The 26658-nt window shown below is 39.8% G+C and overlaps 1 protein-coding gene across 4 annotated transcripts in view; it reads right to left on the bottom strand.

Annotated features, from left to right (window-relative positions):
- MYRIP (myosin VIIA and Rab interacting protein) overlaps positions 1-26658 on the bottom strand; it is a 361216-nt gene that overhangs the window by 293547 nt on the left and 41011 nt on the right. For all 4 annotated transcript variants that reach the window (XM_019807381.2, XM_019807380.2, XM_019807379.2 and 1 more), the window contains exon 2: positions 11922-12065. In XM_019807381.2, coding sequence (XP_019662940.1) covers positions 11922-12031 — 110 coding nt within the window. In that variant the 5' untranslated portion in view covers positions 12032-12065. The remainder of the gene's footprint in view (positions 1-11921; positions 12066-26658) is intronic.

Genomic DNA, 26658 nt, shown 5'->3' on the forward strand with positions numbered 1-26658 from the left:
TCCCCATTTGGGCAATGGGTAAGAAAAACATTTTTCCGAGGGTTGCCAGGAATAAGAGGTGATGTTCTGGAACACCACACTCTATCCACATGATTAGGAACAGTGGAAGTAGAACTACTGCCTTCCTCCCCGGCCCCCCACAGGTCCTGATGTGAGGTTGAGAAAACACGTCCTCTTTTCTATCCTTATTACTTTGCCCAGAAGGCTCCCAGACCGTGGTTTCAATACTTAAAAAATCCTGCTCCTCTTCAAAAATCAGATCAAAAGGTACCCCTCTTCAGGAATTCTTTCTTTTTTCCTACCTCCCATTGAGATGCAAGCGTTCCCATGGGTCTGCCTTGATGTTTTTATTTCTTATTCTCTAGACCATCCTAGTTATACATGTAAGACTTATTAGCCTACCTTCCGGACTCTTCTGCAAGAGTTAAGGCACTTATTAAAATTGTAAACACCTCTCCCTCTCTCCCCCTGTCCTTTCATCCCTTTCACATTTGCCCAGGCTAGTCCTGACATTAACCCCATGAATTTGAAATAAATGAATCCAACAGCTTTGACTTAGTATATTTGACCTTTTCATTAATAAGAAAAATTCCAATAACAGATAAAAAGGAGATTATTTTTTAAATCTTGGGAGACCCCCTCTAGCTTTGAGATTGATACTCTATACCGTCCCCTTCCTATCCCCTTTTTGAGGTCCCCACACTAACCTCCGCAGGTCCCCAGGCTGTTTCCTGCCATCTCCCAGTTCTGACTCCTACTGGGCCTTCCCCCATTACAAAGAGACTCTCAAACACAGGTACATAAAATGTACCTGCTCTGGACTCTGTTCTTTCAGAGCTCGGCCAGGTGACTGGCAGGCTAATCTAATCTACCGACGCAGAGGAAGGAACTCCTGCTGTCCCCTCCCAGATGGCAGACCCATTAACTAGACAGGTTAATGCTGCAGTGTTGGTGTGGAATCTCAAGGGCTACAAAGGGCCAGTGCACAGATGACAGGGCAGAAGCACTCTGTGAATGCTCAGTTATTCCGTAAACCGTAGGGCACATCTATTCCAACTGAGTAAAGACAAGGCCATCAGACTTCCAGCTTCATAGAAGGATATAACCAGGAGTATTTGTTAATTCATTAGACCAATGAAAGTGTCCCAACAAAAGACACTGGGAACTAAGGCATTTTACTCTGCGAAAAAGAAATTTCTTGAAAACTTAAGTTCTTACAATAAAATTTTAATTTGCTTAAAATTAAAATGAATTTTGAATGAAGAAAGATCACTAACTCATTTTATTAAAAGCACTGTGTTCTTTCATCTTAAAAAAATGGCGATTAAGCCTCAAAGGAGCGTCTGTATAACAGACTAGAAACAAACCATTTCCAGTTTGGGGAGATGCTTTGCTTCCCTGCAGTGGTTCGTCCACATGCCTGGCAGCTCTTACTTATTTCCTCACGAGTCTTAGACCTGACTCCTGACTCTTGGGCGGGGGGGTGGTGGAATGCTGCCCTCCCCACTGGTGGGAAAGCGGGTGTAGGTCCTGTCAGCAAAGAAGCAATTGAGACCACCAAAGCAGCAGGAAGCAGGTCTCCAGGTGAATCTGGTTCCTTTTCCTTAACACGGAGAAAGGGGGAGCAGCTTGCCTACTATCATCACCAAGCCTCTCATCAGGAAAAGCAGGCAGGAAGTGCTCTGCCTATCTCACCCCCTCCCTCCTTTCCTTCCCCTGGCCTGGCCCAGCCTGGCCCCGGAATCCATGGTAGGCTTAAGTACACTGTCTGTTCAGCAAACCCTGACAATTAATGGCCAGTTGCAGTTACAGGAAACCATTTCATTACATCTAACCCCTGCTCCACCACAGACCAAGTCTACGAGAGCACCAGCAAATGTTTGGAAGTTATCCAGATGCTAACTAGCTTCTGGCAAACATGTATTAAATGAGAAATTTTAAAGGCTGTGGCTATTTCATAAATGCTTGCAGGACTCAATGTGAACGTCAGAGTACTGTGCAATTAACAGTCACTTTTTAAAACCACTTTGTAAACTGCCTGACAATATGAAATCATAGGGTATAAACTATGATTCTACTGTGCTTCTGGAGATCTTTCCATGGTATCTTCTACCACGTGAGGGGCCAGATGGCAGAAGAAGACCAGGAGCTCTGGCATCAGAAACCTCATGTCCTGGCCAGACTCTACCACTATCTGCCCATGCACCGTCTAAGCCTGCTTCTTCAGCTGCAGAGCCAAGGGTGGGGTATAATGAATCCTTGGGTCCCTTTGAGCTCCCAGAAACTATTAGTTAAAGCACTACTAGAGTATGTTGCTGTAACAAATAAACCCCAATAACTCAGTGACTTCACCCAAAGAAAGTTTCTTTCTTTGTCACATAAAGTCCCCTTCTGGACATCAGAATCTCTGTTCCCTCGATGTCTCAGAGAGCAGGCTCTGTCCATCTGGTGATGTCATGTCTCAACTTGAGGCCTCCATGGTCCCCATAGCAGGCAGGGGGTAGGAAGGAATATCAGCTTTTAAATGCCTTAGCCTGGCAGTGACACATACCTTTCTTCCCACAGACTACTGGCCAGACCTAGTTACATGGCCTTGACCTAACAGCAGGGGAGGCTGGGAAATGTGCAAGAACACATGAAATATGTGGTGAGCACACTCTCTTTCCACCATACAGATGGCATTTCATTTATTTATTTTACTAATTTAATCTGTTTATCTGAGCAGATATTAACAGAACATCACGATATGCTGCTACATAACAGAAGAAAAAGAAGTTCTTACAATTAAGTATGCCAGAAACACCGAAAGGCAGATGGAGAGAAGGGAACACCCAGCCAAATAGCCAAAACTCAGGCAAATGCAGTCCCTGAGTAGGGACAATGTGCGAGTCTGTGGCTGTGCCCTCCATGGGCTACCATGGGGAGACTGGCATGCTCAAATGGATGCCAGGCCTCCTGGATCTGAGTCACTCAGGAAGCGTGTGCAGTACAACAAAGACAAGACTTGGCCATCCCCACCCCCAGCCATACTGCACTGTGGCCGTCTGTCTGCTACTCTGCCGACAGCTGAGGAAGCTATATATACCATTTCTTCCCCTACTCATGGCCTCGCTCCTCCTCTAAGGCTTTACTGCTGCCATAAATAATGTCATCAAAATCCCGGCTGGCCCAAAACTTCCATGGGTGCCTGGTGCCAGGCTCAGAGCTGCTATACACACCACACTGATCCCAGCTGGTTTCCCACACTCCCACTGTCCCCAGAAACTCAAATTCTAAGAAATAAAGTGGTTGGGTAAGGCTTCTGGAACAGCATGGCCTTCAATGCAGCATGTATGTCTAGTTATTGTTTTCTACTCTATAAAGATTTTTTAAGAGCTGTATAACTAAGGAAAGAAGGGAACAGAGAAACTTCAAGCGCTGATGATGAATCTCATTAGCCGCTAGGGCACACCGTTGCAGACAATGTCCAATATACTAAGTCTTTATATGAATTCATTCATTCTTCTCATTGAATCCTGTGTAGACACAATATTTAGCCCTGTTTACTCTGTCAAAGAGACCAACACTAGAAGCAGAGAGGGCAATCAAGCCAGGAAAAATGTAGAAACCTGAAATCCATGAGAGGGTGTGTCTCTCAGTGGGCATCACTGATGCCTGGAATTAGGGAACCTGGGGATGAATCTAAGACAGCGAGAACAGGGTCCATGGCATGGGTTGCCTCCCCCCACCCCCAAGACTCTATCCACAGAGGTGAGGTGAAAGTCAGGGCAGACTTTCCAGAAATGTCAACTTTCCTGAATATAGTGTTCATGTACAGCAACAACCCAGCCTCTCCGGGACTCATTTTGACCTCCAAGGCTCAGAGGCTGGGTAACAAGCCTAAGGGAAGAAGGGGTAGAAGGATTCACATCCACAGCTGTCTGACCGAGCAGGTTCTCTGAGTTCATGTCGCATGCTGGAGTGCTCTTCATCTCTGTACCCTCCCCAGGGGCCTCACGGCCCTGACTAGCAAATCCAGATGACTGACTAAGCAAACACTTAACAGCCTCTCCTCCTTCCCAAGACTACTTCAAAATGACAGCAAAGAAATAAAAGTGCAATTAATTTATAAAAGTAAAGAGAAAAGGAGGAGAACAATCAGCCACCTACGGATTTCAGTGACGTTCTAAAAAAGGAGAGGGAGCACAGACAATATGTTCCATCATAATTACTTAAGGGCTGCTTATTGATTTTCAACATTAGCGTCAACTTCTGAACAAAACTGGAGAGGCTCAAATATGTTTGCAGAACAGCCTGTGAATGGTCTCAAGCTTGGACATGTAAGAGTAAAGGTACTCCAGGGACAGACGGGAGATAAAGAAAGTAGAAGGAGGGGTAGAAGGAAGGCAGGTACACCGATACGCACATTTGCATGGTAAGAATCAAGAAGGGATAGCAAAAGTTGATGGAATGAGACTCAAAGATTTCTGTATATTGTTTAAGGTTGAAATATGACCACCAATAGAAAACCAAGCGAAAATTAATACAAGAAATATCAAGGAACAAATACAAGAAACATCAAGAAACAAAAGGTAATAGTAGCATAAGTAAGCAAAACCCCAATCATTCAGAGCAGAGAATTGAAAGAATGTCGAAAATTAATTCATTAGTTATGAAATAGCAACATAAGCATGCTCTTTAGGTCTATGGAGGTAATGCCAGAAGACCAAGAACTAAGAACAAAACAATTCAACAGGGAGCAGAGGATATGCGTTTTTCATTATAAGGTCTTCTTTACCATTTTGATTTCTACTATTTGCATGAAATCATCTGATAAAAAAGAAAAAGAATAAAATTAACCAAGTATAATGTGTCTTTTCTACACACATTTACCTGATTAGATTAGGTCCCTGGAGGTAGGAGCAGGAATCAACATGTCTTTTGTTTTCCACCGTCTTCCTTCCGTAGCTCTAATGCTATTGTGTGTCTTGGAGAAATGCAAGCGGCACTCACTCTCCTGAACTTGTAAATAAGGGCCCCTCCACTGTCTGGTACTGCACATCTACCATCCTCAGGCCCATCCAGTCCTCGGTCTTCCCTCAAACAGTCCCACTCTACATATAGGTTTAATGGGATTAAATGTGCTGGGAAAGCACAGAATCTTCCTGATATGGAGTCCACAGAATCACTTTATAAAGTAAAACCTGTGAGTGTGCGTATACTAAGAAGGTGATGTAGACATCCCAGTTGTGATGGGACTGGGGCGGGGGGAGTGGGGAACAGGACTCTTCTTGCCACTCACTGGGAGTCCTAGAAAAAATGGTAGCTATAACACTTCCCACAGTGCCCTTCTCCACTCACCTGCCATAACAATTATGCTGTCCCTTCTGCATTTGTTAAAATATCCCAGCCAATCTAAATACATGGTTTTAGGAAAGAAAAAAGAACACTTAAGTTATGAATTAAAAAAATTTTTTTAATGAAGGGGGGAAATCAGAGGGGGAGATGAGCTCTGAGAGACCATGGACTCCGGGAAACAAACTGAGGGTTTCAGAGGGGAGAGGGGTGGGGGGATGGGTTAGCATGGTGATGGGTATTAAGGAGGGCACGTAATGCAATGAGCACCTGGTGTTATAACGCAAACAATGAAGCCTGGAACACTATATCAAAAACTAATGAAGTACTTTATGGTAACTAACACAACATAATAAGAAAAAATTTTTAATAGACTTTGAAGGGAGAACAATGGAACAAATTGTGAAAAAAGACCGTCTTAGAGGAAAATTACAACACAACTAACCTTCAGGGGTGCCTGGGTAGCTCAATTGTTTGAACGTCCGACTCTTGATTTCAGCTCAAATCATCATCTCAGGGTCATGATATCAAGACCCGTGTCAGGGTCTGCACTGAGTGTGGAGTCTGCTTGAGGTTCTCTCCCTCTGCCCACCCCCCCACTTGTACTCTCTCTCTCTCTAAAACAAAAACAAAAACTGAGCTCCATCTCTAATTCTGCCTTATAAGAACAAATCAGAACTATTCCCACAGACACCCAGTACCACTTGCCTTCTGATTTAAGTCAGAAGTCATGACAAAAGTAAGGGACTTTCAATTCAAAATGGTTAAATTAATGAGTGGACACTGTTTCCATTCTGATTTGAAGACATTCACTGTAAAAAGACTTTTTTTAAAAGACTATTGGATAACTTTGCTGGATATTAGAGGATAGTAAGGAATTATTTAATTTTGTTAGCTGTTAAAATGCATTATGCTATGTAAGAAAATGTCTTTTCTGAGATGCATGATGAAGTATTTTGAGGCAAAACAGCACGATGTCTGCAATTGGCTTTGGATGATGGTAGCTGCTATAACTGGTGTGGATACACAGTGTTGTTTTGTACTTTCTACTTGTGTATACCTCCCTAAGACCTAGCAATTCTAAGTATTTGCTCAAGAGAAATGAAAACACAGTCCACACAAAGACTTGGACAAGAATGTTTATAGCAGCTTTGTTTGTAACAGCTAAAAACTGGCCATGGTACAATTAACAACAGGAGAATGGGTCCACGAGCTGTGAGAGCAAGGAACATACACCATGGAGCATTACCCAGTGATATAAAGGAGCTAACTGTTGACGCACACAACAATATGGATGAATCTCAAAGGCATCGTGCTGAGTCAAAACAGCCAGATCCTAAAGAGTACCGCCCATGTGATAGAAATCCAGTCACTACCAGTGAGGCACGGGGGCTGACAGGAGGCAGGGAGCTTTTGGAGATGATGGAAGTGTTCTGTATCTTTTGGGGAGTGTTGGTTACATTTGTGTATATATTTGTCCCACTTCAACTATACATGTCAGTTCTGTGCATATGTGACCTTCATCTTAAGAAACAAAAATGTAATTATATGCAAAAATATAATGATGGTTGGTTTGAGTTCTCCACTGAAAATGAAAAGCCACACCTGACTCTATGTTTTGCACAACTCAAACTGGCCCAAGGCAGTTTAACCTAGGAATAAACTGAGGAGAGAGCCATAACTTTCACTTAATATGTGCCATTATATTTTTTTTATGTCTGTCCAGAGCACACTAAGTTATATGGGACCGCCCAGGTACGCCTGCAAGATCCCAAAGGCCCTGCAGAAGCCTGGGGCTCCTCCTGCTGAAGGCCTGTGAGCCAGCTGGTCTGCAAAGTCAGGCCAGAGTCTGTGACTCCCCAACCCTTCACGCCTTGGGAGAGGACACTGTTTGGGCACAGCAGACCGAGGTGCCTGTGGGATGTCCTGAGAGAGCTATCTGGAAGACTTGTGCTCCCACTCTCCAGGGCAAACTCTACAGGCCTGAACTTAGGAGAAAGATCCTGGCTGGAGGTGCACACTGTCCATCCCACCTGCCCATTGCTCCAGTTCATGAGGATGCCGTCCTACCTCTCCATCGTGGAAGGCTCCCCCAGATCATGGCACTTCCACTGCCTGCCAACATTTTCCTCCTATCTATGTCAGTTACTCCCATCTACCCTCATGTGTCTTTAACAAGTCAGAAAGCACTTTTACATGCATCACTTATTTCAGTATTTATGACAACATAATGGACTAGATAGGGCAGGTGCCCTTAGTCCCATTTTACAGAGGAGCAAGTTATATTGAAGGATTAAGTGTGTTTCCAAAGGTTGGGGCTCATGCTAAGACCCAAACTCACATTTCCAAACTCTAAAACCAGGCTCTCTTCACCATCTCTGGCTATCTCTTGGTTAAACAAAATCCTAACCACAAAAAAAGAAAGAAAAAAGAAAGGTAAGGAAAGGGAAAGCAAGGGAAGGGGGAGGGAGGGGATGGGGGAGTGGGTGGAGAGGAAGGAGAGAATAAAGGAGGGAAGGAAGGAGGGATGGGGGAGGGAGGAAGGAAGGGAGGGAGGCAGTTTTGAAAAGGTTTAATGTAATCTATAGAACTGAAAGAATTTGGGAAACAAAATCCTGGCTCTAGCCCCAAAGAACTGTGCTATTCTGAGCAAGCCTTGCAACCTCTCTCTGCTCAGGTACCTCCATGTAACATGGAGATCCACCTTATAGGGATTCCTGTGAGGAGACAATAAGATGAATTTGCAGAGTACCCAGGAAAGTGCCAGTCCACAGTGACTGCTTTACACCTTTTAGTTCTCCTTTCAATGACCTAATTATGCTGAGTTCTTCAGCCCTACTATTTCTCCTTATGTTCTGAGGACATTTAATTCACACTTCCACCACTTATGTACCTTATGTCCATACACTTTATGTCCACCCTGAAGATCATCAGAAACAATGTATAACCTCTACACCCAAGAGCTACCCTCACGAAAGCTCACCTGAGAAACTAGGTAAGTAAAAAACAGCTAGTCAGGAGAAAAGACATGTAATTCAATTTAAAACTTTAAAATTAAAAATCCTCCATTCTGAGTCTTATGTTCATTAAAGCAAACATTAAAGAATTCAAAAATGCCTACTATAACACAGCTTCCTAGACTCTCCCATGCACCCTAAACCCAAGCAATATGGAAAAGGTGAGGGAAATGTTTGATGAGTTCATTGGTTTTGAGGTGGTGTTGTCTCAACCTCTTCTTATCCAACAGTAAGGTCCTATGCCAAAATCATTCAGAGTTTGGTAAGCACCCATGGAGGCATGTTGACTGGGCCATGGGTACAGGGACAGTAGTGATAGCTGTCTTCAGAGGAAAACCATCCACTCCCAGGACCAGAAGAGGTGCTGTGTCACTCCTCTTTAGGCACTGATGGCTTCAAGTATCATTCTTTCCCCAAAACATGCAGGTTCCCATGACATGCATTTGTGTGGAATTGCAGCAAAGCCACTGACTACTGGCTACTAAGACCACACGACCTCAACAGAAAGATGGCGCCCACCTTATCAAGCTACTGCAGTGGCAACTTCACTGCATTTAAAACACTTCTCCCCAAACCAAGCACAAAGCAATTCTTCTACAGAGACCAGCATGTGACTCCAGTGGAGTTAAGACAAGTGTCCACAATCAGAAGACACTAAATAAGTTCATGGCTTGCCAATATTTGAGTCTCCAGGAGATGAAACATGGTACACAGATGGTCTTAATGATTCCTAGAAAATATTAAGACTGATTCTTAAGCCACACATAAAGTTGGCTATATAGATTGACAGACAATCTACATTTATCCATCATCTGTTCCACAGATATTTAGGGCATATCTACTTTGGGCCAGCCCCAGTGCCTAGAGCTTGGGACATAAAACTGAGGGAGACCTGGTTCTTGTTGTTGGTTCTGGTAAGGGGAGAAGCTGAATGATGCAGGACAAACACACACTACTGTGCTGAAATTGGTCTCAATGTAAATTAGCAGCCACAAATTCCAAATAGTCTTAGTGTTGACTGGTATTACATGTCCCAGCTCTGCCTACTCTCCTGACCTTCGGTGACCATTTCCATTACAAAATTTTTATCTCTGGCTTGGATTTCCCAGCTGAACTCTAGATGCAAATATACAAATGCCAACTTAGCATCTCTGTTTGGATGTCTAAAAAAGATCCCAAGTTGAAGGTGCTTAAGACAGGGCTCTCAGTTCCAGCTGCCTGCCAACTCTCTGCTTTTCTGTCTTCTCCACTCAGTGAAAGGCAATTTCATGTTCCCAGTCACTCAAGCCACAAACCTCACGTCCCCCTTGACTCTCCCTCTTATGTTGCCTATCCCAATAAGGAAATGCAAATCTTAAAGGCTCTACATTTGACATATATCCAGGATCTGACCACCACTCACCACCTCATTGCCCCTCCCCTGCTTTGAGAAAGCATGACCTTTCACCTGCACTGCTGCCTCCTGTCAGTTCCTTTGCTGCCTGTCCTGCGTTTCTATGATACCTTCCCCATGAAGCAGCCACAGTGACCCTATAAAGCAGATGTCAGGTCATGTCACTCCTGTGCTAAAAACTCTGTGATTCCTCAGCCTAGAGTAAGATTCAGGGCTTTCCCACAGAGTCAGTACACTACATGGTTTGGGCTCAGGCTATTGCTGAGACTTTGTTCTGTATGATGCTTCCCTGGCTCATTCCCTCCTAGCTCCTCAGAAAACATACAAGATATGTCCTTGAGTCAGAAACGTGACATTTGTGATTCCCTCTGCTGTGTCTGATGTCACCCTAGATAGCAGCATAACTCCCTCCCTCGCTTCTTTCAAATCTCTGCCCAAATGTCCTCAGAGAGGTCTTCCTTGAGCAGCCTATAGAAAAACAGCACCTGCCACCCCACACCAGGCTCTGCCCCCTCCCTGCTTTATTTTTCTTCATGGCTCTCACCACTATCAAATATATATAAATACATTTTTATTTGTTCATTTCCCCTCTAGAGCAACGCTATCCAATAGAAATATAAAGTGAGAAATATACATAATTCTGAATTTTCTAGTAGCCATACTAAAGAAAATAAAAAGAAACAGGGAAAATTACTTCTAATGTTTTTTATAGCCAAAACAGGAGCATTTCAAAGTGAAATCAATATAAAATTATTAATATGATATTATACCTTTTTTGGTACTAAATTTGAAATCTGGTGTGTATATTACACTTACACTGCATCCCAATTCAGGCTCACCATATTTCAAGTACTCGGTCGCCACCCATGAGTGTTGGCTATGGTATTCATCAACTCAGCTCTGGAATATAAACTCCACAGAGTAAAGAATGGTTTTGCTCACCATTTACCCAACAGCTTGAACAGTGTCTGTCTGCAAGTCAATTAATTATTTAATTAACAGGGCTTTTTTGTCTTACATATTGAATACAAACAATACAAGAGACAAAGAAAATGTGGTAAAAATAAAGATAATTATACCACAGTACTTATAATCTAGTAAGGGAGGAAATACTGTAAAGAAACAGCAAGTCTGAGGTATCCCCCCAAGAGAAAAGGAAAGCAATCCACACCAATTTTAGGCTGAGTGGGAAAGGACCTGGTTGGACCTCAGATGTGGCACAACCTTGGCTACTTGGAGGAGTGGAGGCAGAAGGTCATAAAGATTATGGCAACTCCCAGGATGACAGTGAAAAAAGCTAGACTCAGGGAAGGTCAGGGACAGATGGTGAGGAGGCAGAATCAACAGTGCCTGGCTCAGCCCTGTGTGGGGACCAAGTCAGGGGAGAAATTACGAAGACTGGGTTTTTGAGCTCAGTGGCTAAGGAAAAAGACGATACCATGAAAAACCCAGGCAATCCCAAGACAGATGAATGAGGACAGCTAATGATGACTTACCCTCTAGTTCCAACACACTAGACCCAACACATAACCTCGTTTCGGTCACTCTGACTTCTCCTACATTTAGACATTTCTACCTAACTGAGGAACAACAGTACTTCCTGGAACATTCCACAAGGAAATACCAACCGGAGAGTCAGAAGGGCTCCTCCCTGGGCTTGTTTCCTCCTCTATAAAATTAGGTGGATGGTGCTGGGCCAGGTGATCACACTCTGGTCCAGTGGGCCCTTTCCCTGTCCCAGGTCTTCCAAGCTCTTTTCCTGTACCACAGGAGCTGAGCTCTCTAGCAGAAGATTGTACAGGTTTGAGTCTAATTCTCTCAAGAATTGTTCACCTAACACTTTGGTTACTTTTCAGTAATATCTGCCAACAGGAAACTTAAAGCCAAGAGCAAGGTCAAAACAGCCACTGTTATCACAATCTTCCTACAGCTTAAAATGTAGAGGGTGAGCAGCCCAAAGAAAACCTTGATGGGGAATGTGAACAGTCACGTCTCTGAACTGACGTTACGGTGCCCAGTGCTGAAGCTGGTGAACCTTTCTACAAAGGACAGGGCATTCTTCCTGTAAACATAAGTATGTGTACATAACATAAAGGCTTCAAACTTAGGGCTAGCAGCAAGAACGCTCTCGGAAAAGCTGTCTCACGGTACCCAGGAGGGCAACAGAAGCATCTCACCTTAGCCGTTCTTCCTCTTTTTTTCGAAGATTGAAGTCTCGCTGAACCACCTGGAGAACATGCTCCGTTTCATCATCGGTCAGACCAGACAGGTCCAGCTTCCTTCCCATGATTTAATACCAAGCACGGACGATGACACAAGACCTGAGAAATCAAGGAGAGACCACAATTTGAGGGCAAGAGGAAAGCTCTACAGGGACAAAAATCAACCCGTTTTGTCATTAACACAGAATTAATACAGCTTGATCTAAGGGAGTATCTTGCTCTGCTCTCATTTTCAGCAAACATTTACAGACAATTTTGGAGAGAGAAAGACAGAAGGTCCCTGAGTACCTGCCAGTTTCATTCATCCCACCCAACTCTCAAGTTAGAAAAAAATACATAATCACTTTTTTCAACACAATGAAGCATACAAGAGGGCTAGTGTGGATTTCCACAAAATGCCAAAAAACAGGATCCAAAAATTCTAAATTTTTGTGACCTGAATTTAAATTCTAAGTATTGTATGTAATTGCAAAATAAAATATATTATAATACTTTTTAAAATATCTTATATATATTATATTCCTTTAACTTTTCATATATCTTATATATATTATATTCCTTTAACTTTTCATTCCTTCATGACTAGAAGTCAATAAGCTCTCTTCTGCAAAAGGAAAAAACATAGTAAAATAATCTTATTTAGCCATTTTCTCAGCAGTAGAAAAGATGGTATTTCATAGGAACACCTTCCAGCAGTGCTTACCTAGAAATTATGGGCAACTATATTTTTAAAAGTCATTTTTAATGAATGGCTGCACCCGGGTATGAAATCAAAAACATAATTCCCCCAAATTGTCTAGAACTGAAGACCGTCATAAACATGAATGCAACCATCCTCAATAAAGTATTAGTGGAACCAATCCAGCAAGATTTCAAAAAGATTATTATATATAATGACCAAGTGGGTTTTATCTAAGCAATTCCAGGTTAGTTCAACATTCAAAAATCAACCAGTGCATTCGCCACATGAACAGAATAAAACGGAAAAATCACATGATTATTTCAATGCCCATTCATGACAGAGGCCCTCTGAAAACTAAGACTATGAGGAAACTTCCTCCATTATATATAAAGGGCATTTTCAGAAAAGAGAAAGAAAATCTGAACTAAAATTAACATCATACTCAATGCTGAAAGAGGGCATTTGTTGTGATGAGCACTGGGTGTTATATGGAAGTGATGAATCACTGAATTCTACTCCAAAAACCAATATTGCCCTGTATGTTAACTAACAATATTTAAATTAAAAAATAAATAAATAAACTAGAGGTGCAGCAATAATAATAGTAAAAAAAAAAAAAAGACTGAATGCTCTCCCTTAAGATCAGGAACCAGGCTTGAACATTTGCTCTCCCTATCTCTACTCATTATGGAATATCTTTATCATAAAACTACATTAATCAAAACAGAGTGGTATTGCCATATAGATAGGTATATTACTTTGCCAAGGCTTCTATAACAGCGTACCATAGACCAGGTAGCTTGAACACCGGAATGTAATTTTCTCACGGGTCGGGAGGCTAGAAGTCTGAGATCAAGGTATTGGCAGAGTTGGGTTCTTCTGAGGTCTCTCTCCTTGCCTTGGAGATGGCTGTCTTCTCCCTGTGTCTTCACGTGGTCTCCCCTCTGTACATGTCAATGTCTAAATTTCTTCTTATAGGGGCACCAGTCATACTGAATTATGGTCCACCTTAATAACCGCATTTTAACCTAACTGCTTCTTTAAATATCCTATCTCCAAATAGTCACAATTAGAGGTACAGGAGTTAAGACCTCAACATGAATTTTGGAGTGACACAACTCAGCCCAAACCTTTCACCTTTTGGTTCCCCAAATTCATGTCCTTCTCACGTGTAACACATATTCAGCCCATCCTAGCAACCACAAAAATCTTAGCCCACTCCAGCATCAACTCTGAGTACAAAATCTCCTCTAAATATCATCTAACTTAGGTACAGGCAACACTTGAGCAATGATTCATCCTGAGGTAAAATTCTTTTCCAGCTGTGAACCTTAAAACCTGGCATGTTATCTGCTTCCAAAGTGCAATACATAGAAGAGGCACTGGACTAACACTCCCATTCTAGATGGGAGAAACTAGAAAGAAGAAAGGAGTCTTGGGTCTCAAGCGAGTCTGAACACAGAGCAGATTCCATTAGATTTTGAGGATCAAGAATAATTCTCTTCTTCTGTGCCCACCAGAGTGGCCCTAACTTCTGAGCCCACCAGGGTGGCTATCCCACCCCCTGGGCCCTGGGTGTAGCCACAGTAGCTTAGCCCTCTGTAACTGAGGAGGACAGAGTCCCACCCCGAAGGCCATGGTGCAGCCCTGGGGACCTCCAAATTGCCTTCAAGATCATTCTTCCCCCTTCTTGAAGGATAACACATATGTGTAGCCACATAGCTCGATTGGCCCGCCCTGTAGAATCTCAGAAGGCTACCAGCCTGCCTTCACTTCATCCTGTCTCTGTTTAGTCTAAACTGTCAGTGCTTCCACTGATAATAAATTCTCAAAAACTTTGTTGGCTTCCCATGCAATGCACAGAAGGCCAAGCCATCAAACAAGAGGGTCCTCTACAGCTCTTTCCTGGGTAACCAAAGCTCTATTCCTGGTTTCTGCTGAAATGGCTCACCAGGTCCCTGAGCTGCACTCAAAATCTGTGCAGCAAGTGGCTGTCTGGCCACACCCTTGATGTTCCCTCCAGACATACTTTCTCATGTTTTAGCGATATGGGTAGACTGAGAACTTTCCAGATCTTTATGTTCTAGTTCCTTTTGCTTAACAATCCTTCCTTAATTTCAGTCTCTGCTCTTGCATTTTACTATAAGCAGCAAGGACAGACCAGGCCATGCTTCAACACTTGGCTTGGACGTCTCCTCAGCTAAATACCCAAGTTCATCACTTACAAATTCTACCTTCCATAAAACACTAGAACACAATTTGGCCAAATTCTCTCCCACTTTATAACAAGGACCCAATTCCTCCACTTCTAATAACATGTTCCTCATTACTGTCTGAGACTTCACCAGAAGTACCTTTAACATTCATATTTCCGCCCCTGTTCTGTTCATGATGATACCTTATTCTCTCAGACCATGGAAGCTCTCTCTCCAGCCTCTTCTCTTCTTCCCGAGCCGTCAGCATAATCACCTTTACCATCCACACTGCCACCAATAGGCAACCTCGATTTTTTCTAGCATTAGCCTCAGGATGCTTCCTCCCATTAGCAGCTTCCAAAGCTGCTTGCACATGTTTACATAGAAATGGGAAATACACATATGAAAAGATGCTTAACTTCATCAGCAATTACAGAATTGCAAATCAAAACCACATTTCACACCCATCAAAATAAAAAGTCTTTATCAAGTATTGGCGGGAGGTGGGACGGCAGCTTTCCTATAGTGCGTACAAATTGGTGCGATTGCTTTGTGACACGATTAAGTATCAGTTTCAAAGTTGATGATGCACATACCCTATGAACTGGCATTTCTGCCACACCACGGTATATGCTTCCGATATAATCTTGCAAATATACACCAAAAAATAGGAATTTGGTTGGATCACATGAAATTTCTAAGTCTGTACCATTTTGATTTATACAAATGCCTATTTCATGTAGTTCAATCCAACAGAAGATATTACTAGCATTACATTCAAAAAAGCAAAAAGTAAAACAAATCAAATAAAACCTGGAAACCGGACATCCATAAATGGGAGGAAGATAAACAGTGTATGTGTGTGTCGCATAATGGAGTTCCCTACTGCAGTGAGAAAGAACACCCTGCAGGTATACCCATCCACATGGATGAATCTTCAAAACATAATGTTGAGACAGAAAAGCTCGCCATATGTACACACATGCAGCATGCACACACTATAATCCTTTTTATAAAAAGTTCAAAAATGTAGAAAGCCAAAGCACCTACTTTTTAGGAATAAATTTGGTAAAACTATAAAGAGCAAGATGGGACCTCTGAGGGGGAGAGAGAATTTGCCTGTAGATAATCAAAGAGGCTTCACATTTTCACTGGAAAGACAGTAACTACTGTCTGTATAAGAAGGTACTACTTATTACTACTATTATTATTAAATAATCATTATCATATGATCAATATTATATTATTATTACTTATTGTTATTACTATTATTATTGTGAAAAGGTTCAAGTTAGACACACTTTTGTCTGTAAGGTATCTTTCATAAGCATATAAAGTAAGCCTAACATTAAACAAAACTAATCTAATTTCATCATAATTAGAGAAAATATTTGAAATACTCTCCAAGGAATCTGCTGAGAATTATAATAAAGATGATGAAAATGATTTTGATAAATAAGTCATGAAGACGGAAACTACAGCATACAGAATATAGTCAATAATATTTTAATAACATTGTGTGGTGACAGATGGTGATGACACTTGTTGTGGTGAGCACTGGGTAATGTATAGAACTGTCAAATCACTACATTGTACACCTGAAACTGATAACATTTTAGGTCAATTATACTTCAAAAACAAAAATGTTTAAATTGTTAAAATAATGATTTTGATTGATCTACCATTATTAATTGAACATTACTATGTTCCGGATGCTTTAGCATTTTCATATATGTGTGTGTGTAATATATATATATATATATATATATATATATATTACACACACAGACATTGTGTGTGTCTGTGTGTGTGTGTATTACACTTGATATTCTTAACTTCCACAAAATTCTACAGGCAACCACTGCCACTACTCACAGATGAGAAAGTGTGAACTCATAGTTATATGTTCTGTTACACATCATTTAACAAATGACAGCTGAAGTCTGACGGTGTCTTGATCTGGCTCAGACTCCATATCTTTACTCCATACATAGGCCTTCCTGTGAGATGCAGAGGGAAACTCTGGACCTCAGGTTTTCACACTTGGGGTCCAGAGTTCCCTACCCTGTCCTTTTAGCATGTGACAGGTAAGAACAGGAACTCTCACTACTTGGTTGCTATTCAGACAAACATGACTTGCCCTTTTAATTTCCAAATAATGACAATAAACACAGAGAACAGACAAGTTTCCATTATTAAAAGTCTTCTGTTAAATTATTTAAAACCTCAGGCCTGTATGATGCAAACCAAACTCAAGATTTAACCAACAAATCACAAGAGGAATCCCAACTATATTTTTCAATATTTTTTCATGCCAGTTACGCTATTTGTCAAAAGTAAACCTGTGGTTTACTTTGCCCATGTGATGTTGGGGGTGGGGGTGGGGAGAAAGTCTAGTGCACCTGCTGGTCTGCAAAAGTAAATTAGAAGTAAGGCTCCACTCTTAGGCTGCAAGGCAAAGGGGAAACTCCATAAGCTGCCATCTTCAAGTCTCTCAATGAAGAGGAAGAAACAAATCAGAGGGCACAGGGAAAATGCAGACTGATTTTTTCCTTCAAAACACCCCATTAAAGGTGATAATGGCACTTTGGAGTTTCCCCAAGGTGACGTATCTGTCCCCTTCACTTCACTTCAGTGCACTGGCTTTTGGTTTCTGAGAGTTCTAAATGAGCTTCTAAGATGCCCAGTTAGTGAAAGACAGAAGTGGTGGCTTTGACCATCTCAAATCTAAAAAGAATGATCAGGGCTCAAAAGGGATAAATGGTTTCTGTAAAGATATAAATAAAGTAGCTCTAAATGGACAAAGCAGAAAACAATGAGAAAACCTTTTGGGGAAATGAGGAAAGCATCTTCCTTTTCTACAGTAAACACAATTAGATTTCCCGTGCAACAACAGAAATAGCATCTCAGAGCTGGAGAAGCCTCACGTCCATGAATCACAGGTCACTTAGGTATGACACCTTCATTTATAGATCAGAGAGGGTAAGCACAGGACAGGAAGAGGTTTCACCAAGATACAAAGCTGGTTGAGAAGCAGCTGGCTTCCAGAACAATGTTTTCCCTCCTGGATCTCTCTGGATTATACCCAACTACGATGGCAGCAGAGAGAATACAATATTGTATTTACACATACTTTTGGTGAACTACATGCTGTATTTTTCATCTGATTTCTTCCCTTATTAGGTCACAAAATTCTTTTCTTTTAATACACTTTATATTCCATTGTGGGGGTGTACCACAACTTAACCAACCATACTTCCATCCTTTCTGTTTATTTCCAATATTTTTCTATCATTAACAACACTAAGATGAACATCTTTGTACATATATACTTGTACATTCTTGAAGAAAATTCTTAGATTGAAACAGCTGGGTCAATGTTTAGGCACATGTGATAATTACTGCCACATTGCCATGTAAACATTTACTCTTGTCTTTCTTCTACTAGGATATATGAGTGCTTGTGTTCCTCAAATCTTACTAAATAAAAATGGGAGGTTGTTATAATTAGCAGGGTTTTGGTTACTAGTGATATGGAATATTTCATTACACCATGTTTTGAACATCGATACTTGCAGAACTGCCTTTTCTCATGAGAGTTGTAATTTTATCTTTCAGAGAATTTTATATATTTCTTAGGATCTTAAAATGGTGCTTAGTATATTAAAATAATCATCTGTCCTGTTTTTCCCCAGATTGTCACTTGCCTTTTAATTGTATTCATCCTGCGTTTTGCTATGTGAATTTGCTTGATTTATGCAGTAAAAGGTTGGGTGTTTTTGTTATCATTAAGTCTCTGTAAGCTTCCACCTAGTCTCAATTCTTTTTTGAGAATACCTAATACTGTAAAGATGGCAGATCTTCCCCAAATTTACTAATACATTAAAAATGGTCAATAAAAATTCATTGGAATTTTTACTCCTATCTTGGTAAAAAGGTTTCAAAGTTCATCTGGAGACATAAATGGATAATGTTAGCCAGACGATTATGAAAAAGAACAATAATGAGAGGTGATTTGCAATCCCAGGTTTTAAGGTGTGTTACTGGCATGAGATCAGCTGGTAGGTCAGCAGCTCAGGACAGGTCAGGACAGACAGTCCCAAGAAAGACCCATCTATCTATCTATCTATCTATCTATCTATCTATCTATCTATCTATCTACCTACCTACCTATTCATGGGTCATCTAAGTCAGATAGATAGATTGGTCAATAAATAGTTGGGACAGTTGCCCAATCACATCAAGTTTGTGAGCTTTCTAAGGACATTTGTTAGTAAGTTAAAGAAAGTGAAGTGACAAAAAGAAATGAAGAGCAAAATGGAAAATGTATTGCTGAGATGCAAAAGCATTTGGTGTACAGCGGCACTATTAATAATAGAAACAAACTAGGAGCTATGCAAATACTGTTCAATAGAAGACTAAATTGTGGCATATTCACCAGTGGACTACTACATAGTAAGAAGCATGAGTAAACTCCACTACATGTAACAGTATGACTGAATTTCATGAATAACCTGCGAACAGACAGTACGTAGTTATGATTCCAATTATACAAAGTTCAAAATCAGCGAAAACAGTCTGTAGTATTAGAAGCAGGAGAGTGGGCATCATTGGGGGGAAAATAGTGGCTTGAAAAGGCAAGGCTGGGGAACTGGCAATGCTGCTTCCTGATCCGAGTGCTAGTTACACAGATGTGTTCAAATTGTGAAAATCCACCAAAGTACACACTTTTGATTTGTGTATTCTTCTATGTATGACATAGCTCAATAAAAAGTTCTAAATACACTACGAATAGAAAATCCTTTGTAAACAGGTAAACTAGAAATACACGGAAAGATAATCACAAGAAATATTACCATTGGTTACCGCTGAGTGGTAAAATTTCATATAATGCAACTTTTTAAAAATTTGCTTTTGCACATTTTTCCCTTCTACAATAAACACTGTTCGAATCATCAAACAAACATCATCAAGGATATGTATGAGGATACTCTCCTCAATGCTATTTACAATAGCAAATTTGTTTAAGCAACGGAAATGTCTAATGATAGATTGTTGGTTAAATTTGCTATGATATATATCTGAGATAGGATACTAACGTGCTATAAAAATGGCATATTTTAAAGATATGATATATTACTGACATGAAAATATAATATACTTTTATTTATCATATTGTATAAATACAATATAAAAATGACATAATACTGACATGGAAAAATATTCACAACTTATTTATGAATGAAAACTACAGACTGAAAAACAATGTTAAATGATCTCAATTGTTTTTTCTTAAAAAAATGTGTGTGAATTTCACTGAAAAGAATAAAATGATAAATAATATGACAAAAGTTCACAGTTGTTATTTCTGGGTGACTGGATTTCTTATAAATTTTAGGTATTTTTTATGATTTTCCTTATTTATGCCTTCCAACTTTCTCACAGTGAACATGGATTACTTTCTTAATGAAAAATAAATGTTATTTTGAACAATAATAAAAGCCAGTAATAACTTTCCAGAGTAACTCAAGATTATAATATAATAAGTGTTCTTGACATTACAAGAGGATCACAATTACTAAAATGTCAAAGCAGAAGCCTGATGTTATCATATTCTAGGAAAGAGCCTGAAAACTGATCACTACTCAATTATATTTGATTTCACATCAGTTTATAGCTGCAGAGGCTCTAAAACAAGAAGAGTTACAATACCAATTGCTAAATAATTCCATTTTATGTCAAGGTTGTGAAATAATGCCTAGTGGATACTATATTAACGGCAGCTGATAAACAACTAATATCAATTCAGGTTCTTATTATGCTACAAGAATCAAAGAATATTTATATTTTGGGACTTGGAAAACCTTCAAAAACTTGAGGATGACTAAAGGATAATTGGAAAATGTAGTATAATTAATGCAAAAATGGGTAAATCCTTCTAATCTCAGTAGGCCAAAACAAAAATGAAAACAGTTTATTTAGCCTGAGGCCATGTGTAAACAGTACAATTCACAAAATTTAGAGAACAGAAAACCCACCTATAATAGAGTTGGGGTCTTAGTTATGAAACCATGCAACCCATTCAAGACTGAACTGTGTTTTAATTCTGTGCTTGGTCAAATTTTATTATAGTAGCTTAGATAGGAACCAAAACAAACTCTCACCATACTCAGCTTCCATTGGAAGGTTTACCATGTGACACAAAATAGCAGTGTGCTCACATGTATTTTATCCGACTTTCACAAGATGTTATGGGAGAGGTATTTTAATGCAAGCATTAGAGAAAAAGTGACCTATGTCAGTCACCCTGGAAAGCAAAGCAGAAGGTAGGTTGTAGCAAAGTGGTAGATGCCTGACAACAGTTGTTCATGAGTGATTTTCTTTATATTTTCAAAGTTCTCTACAGCTATAAATAGCTCATAACTTTAAAGTTAGAGGACCCCAAAAAAGGTAGAATTGTCTATTCTATTCCTGGCTAGTATAACAAACATGAGGGAAGACCTTGACACTTCTATAGGAAGCTAGTTAGTACAAACCTTGCAAACGAAAAAAAAGTAACTCCAAAGATACTAAGTACATACATAATGGAAAGTTAATCATAAAAGGTCACTGTCTAGACAAGTGACATTCTAGAAAGATACCTAGAACAGAAAGGTCAAGGACAAACGGTTGAACAAGAGCTTTACAAACCCACAGTGTGTGTGTGTGTGTGTGTGTGTGTGTGTGTGTGTATGTGTGTGATATCATGAACCTAATAGAGAGAGAAAAGTAAAAAGATTAACCTGCAATGTCCAAATTCCTAAAGGTGATAAAAGGTAAATACTGCTGGGGCTTCCCTCTTCAACCATGGTTAGATGTTGATAGAACTGAAAAGAAATTTCTTATTTCTCCAAAAAAAAAATCTAAATGTTAGGACTCTCATTTAAGGCACTTGTTATCAAGTGAAAACAAAACAAAACAAAAAAAAAAACTTCACCTGAGAAGAAAGAAAACAACACATACATGAGATGTACTTTTCACTGTTTCTATTCTTTGGAGCAAGTGGTACTTGGGTTATACTTGGGCTCACTGACCTTCATTACTTCACCTTCATGAGCTTATCGCTGCTATGACAGCCTGCTTCTCTAAGACTCATCCTTTACCTATAGACAGGAACAGCCCAGAGCAGACATGGTTACACCACTGGGCCACAGCTGATTGGACCAGGTATAGCAGAATGCTATCAACATTCAGCTAGGGTATGTTGATCTTGGTGGTCTCCTACAAACCCACCTGAAAATGCCACCAAGTGACTTTTAAAATAAAGATGTATTATTGAGCTTTTTGCAACTTAAACAAAATCGAGGCTGACTTCTAGTTTGAACTTAGTATGTGAAATTCAACATTTCCCACTTGTCATTCTGGAAATCATTCAAAAAGCAACAAGGAAAAAGAAAAACAAAATGTAAATTTCATTTCAGCTAAGCCAGGAGACAATTAAAACTACAGAGACCAAATGTAAGCGGAAAGGCATCTAAATAGAGGAAGGGAAGATAAAAGGTTGCAGAGAGAGCTTCCTGCAGCTGCAGGTCTCAGCCAGTGCCAGTGAAACGACCCTTCTCAAAAGCAAAGGACACAAACTGAGATGCCAACTCTTGCTTGAAACAGGAGAGGAAGACTAGCTGGCTCAATGAGCTTGTGTAGACCCAGTGTTTTCTTTGTTTGTTTCTTCCCCCCAAAAGAAATGGCAACAATATACAAGGAATATATACAAAGACCACATGTTTCCTGGAAGCAGTCTTCCTTTTGCACAGTAGAAAAAAGACAAACTTTTCATTACCAAAAAATAAAAGAGTCAAATCAAAACAGAAAATCTTCCTTTCTTCATTGGCTTTGGTGAAATAAAGGCCAGTTATAAAAAAAAAAAATTCCAGCTAACCTGGACCACATCCCCCATCTCTATAAACCTTCCACAGTAACTATTAAGGAAAAATTAAACTCCTCTGATGATGAATAATAAAAAGAAAAAAATCAGGAACTATATAAAAAAAACTAGAAGATAAAAATAAATGAGCAAGAAAGGCAAGTAACAAGTGAAGATCTCTCATTGTAAGACACTTGATGAAGCAATGGAGTGACCAAATACTTTTAAGAAATTAAAAACTTAATGATAAAAGCACACCCATGAATGAAGAAACAGAAAAAAAAAAACCAAAGAAAAAGAAATGATAAAATGTGAATTGACAGGGCTTGGGAAAGAACTGGGGGAAAATAACAACCATTGCAGAAATTATGCCAAGAAGGTATGCCAGGTAGCTGAGAAACTAGTGAAACAAAGTGAGAGACGTGATGGGGGAAAGATATGAGAAAGTGGACCAAAGTAAAACAGAAGCAGAGTTAGAAAGATTGAGGAGAATACTGCAGATATGGAAGAAAAATAGAAGAGACCCCCAAAGGAAGGAAATAGAAATACTGGAACAAATACATAAGCAATTCTTGAAAATTTTGAGACTACATTGGGTCCCCAGGAAAACTGATCTTTTAAATTTAAAAAAAAAAAAAAAATCTTTTTTTTTTTTTTTTTTTTTTTAGAGAGGAAGAAAGAGGAGGAGGAGGGACAGAGGGAGAGGGAGAGAGAGAATCTCAAGCAGACTCCCTGCTGAGTGCAGAGCCTGATGCAGGGCTCGATCTCATCACCCTGAGATCATGACCTGAGCTGAAATCGAGAGTTGGGCACTTAACTAACTGAGCCATCCAGGTGCCCCCAAACTTTTTAATTTATTTAAGCTACAAAAATAATGAGTAACATAAGCATATCTCACACACCACCAGAATAATTCCAAAATGCATAACTAACTTAAAGTTAAAAAAATGAAATCATAAAGGTAATAAAAGAAAACAGGAGAAAATTCTTTCATAATCTGAGAGTGAGAAAAGCATTCCTAAATATGACACAAAATTCAGAAGCCTTTGAAAATAATGGATAAATTCAACATAAAATTTGAAATGTCTCCATAATAAAGAACCAAAACATTATGAGCAAAGTTAAGTGACAGAGAGAAAAAAACTGCAACCTACATCAAAGACAAAAAGATAATTTCCCTCAATATAAAAACTCTGACAAGTGGATAAGAAAAAAAGAGCAAAAATTAATAGAAAAGTGGAAAAGGGGAGTAATAAAAATCAGAAGAAATAAAGTGCACAGAAAGAACTATAAATCGCTCATAAACCTATCAAACACATAAAAAGCAAATACAAATTAAAAGACATTTTTTTCATCTACCAGATTTGCAAAGAGTCAAAAGCTTAGTATCACAGGGTGCTGGTAAGTCTGTGAGGAAATGGGGACTCTTATAGGTTGCTGTTAGGATTGTAAATGTGCCATCTCTATGGAGGGAAACTTGCCAATATCTATCAATATTATAGGTAGGTAGGTAGGTAGGTAGATAGATAGATAGATAGATAGATAGATAGATAGATATCCTTTCATTCAGGAATTCCACCTCTAAGAACTTATCCTACAGAGATAATACATATATATTTATGCAAAATGATGCATTTAGAAAGATCATTAGAGAACTAAGTGAAAAATAATGATGGATAGCCATACAATGGAAAACTATGAATCTGGTAGGGAAAAAATGGAGAAACTTTATGAACTGATATAGAAAATTCTTCAAATATAGGGGTAAATACAGGGTGCAAAATGATAGGTACAAAAAGCAAGGTGCAGAACAGTAGATATACTATTCCATTATTTGTATAAAAAGAGAAGAATGAAAGACATGCTTCTAATGTATATATGTGTGCATGTATTTGCTTGTATATAAATAACTCTGGAGAAATTCATAGGAAAAAGCCAGTAGCATGAGTTACATAAAGAGAAGGGTAACTGTGGTCAGTGGTGTGAAGCATACTTCTAATGCATTTGAAATTTTGAAAGATTTAAATGTATTGTGTATTCAATATTTTAAAATTAAATTTTATATATGTGTATATATGTGTGTATATATATGTATATATGTGTATATATACACACACACACACACACACAATACACACACATACACATTCTATTTTAAAAGAGAGAAGCTGATCAAGTTATCCCCAAGCCTAAAATCCTTTCATCATTCTGTACATCTCTGGGGATGAACTTCAGAGAACTTGGCTTACCACCAAGGCCCTTGAAGACCTCATGCTAACTTGCTCTGTCTCTGGGCTTGACTTTGACCTTCCTTCTGGATCTCTATGAACCAACCACACTGAGTTACTTATCAGAACACATCCTGCTCTCTCTGGCCCCTACCCTTAAATATGGTCTTCTTGTGTTATTGTCCCATAGGTCCTTGAAGATCTGCTTTTTTTTTTTTTTTTGGTCCGTTTTCTGTCTATCAGATTGGGCAAATTCTATTGATCCGTCCTCATGTTCACATCTCCACTACAGTTTTTTGTTCATCCAGCAAGTTTTTTTTTTCTTTCCATTGTTACATTTTTCAGTTCTGTAATTTCTTTTTTGGCTCTTTTGTATAACTCTCTTTGTCATTTCCTATTTTTCATTTGTTTCAGGTGGATTTGTAATTGTTTACTGAAGCATTTTTATAATGGTTGCTTTAAAATTCTTGTCAGATATTTCCAACAGCTGATTCATCTCCACATTAGTATCAGTTAATTGTCTTCTCTCATTCAAATTGTAATATCCCAGTTCTTGGTATGATGAGTGTTCTTCATTTGTATCCTGGACATTTTGGCTATTATGTTAGGAGACTCTGGGTCCTATTTAGTTATTTTGTTGTAACAGACAGTCCCTCTGTTTAGTTTTATTTAGCACAAGGTCCTGTCCTACTTTTTTAGACTAAGGGTCCAATGACAATTTAATTTTCATAGACTTCGAAAATCCACGTGGCTTATCTAGTGTCACTGAGGCTCACACTAGTCCCTGTAGTGCTGCATAAGGGGGTGTACTGTGTTTCCCTAGACCACAATGCCAGGTGCCTCTCAGTAGGGTAAGGAAGACTCCACCTATGGAACTAAAGAGGCTTCCAGGGCTAAGCTGCCTCGTATGGCAGGATTCTTCTCAGTATGTCAAGGTGGGGAGAAAGGTATCAGCCCCATGGGGATGACGAGGCTTCCTAGGATGGGCACTTGTGTGGGCAGTGGTGTGGTGAGATACCCCCAGCCTGTGGTGATACAGAGTGCTGCTCAACCCAGGTTGCTGCTCAGTGATGAGGAGGTCTCAGATCCAGCAGGGAAGGAGGGCACTTGCCATGTTCACTTGATCCTCTACTAATTCCAAATTCCCAATTTCCACTTGATCCCCAGTCTCTACTTGGCTCCCAATTAATTCCCCTTGTGGGTGGTGCCATGTTCACCTGCTGTTGTTGTAGGACTCCTGTTCAATCTGGGGAAGGAATGAGCCTACCAATATGTTGGAGTACAGGAAACACTGTGCCTGAGTCATCTTCTGCTATTGATTCGGGTATCCTAAAATGCCCTGTCACTACATTGTTTCTCTAGTCCTGGGGTCCCCAAATAGTTTGCTTTTGCTTCTCTCCCTTCATAATTCTCCTTTGGTTGTTGTATTGGTTAGGGTTCTCCAGAGAAACAGAATCAACAGGAAAGAGAGAAGAGGGAGAGATAGATTTATTTTAAGGAACTGGGTCTTGCAATGGCGGAGGCCTGGCGATTCCAAGATATGATGGGGGAGTCTGACAGGCTAGAGATTGAGGGAAGAGTTATAGTTTGAATCCAAAAGCAGTCTTCTGGTAGAATTTGTTCTTGCTTGGGGTGGAGGGGTGAGGGTGTCAGTCTTTATTCTATTAAGGCCTTCAACTGATTG

This window comes from Ailuropoda melanoleuca, chromosome 6 (genome assembly GCF_002007445.2).
Source record: "Ailuropoda melanoleuca isolate Jingjing chromosome 6, ASM200744v2, whole genome shotgun sequence".
Taxonomy (NCBI): Eukaryota; Metazoa; Chordata; class Mammalia; order Carnivora; family Ursidae; genus Ailuropoda; species Ailuropoda melanoleuca.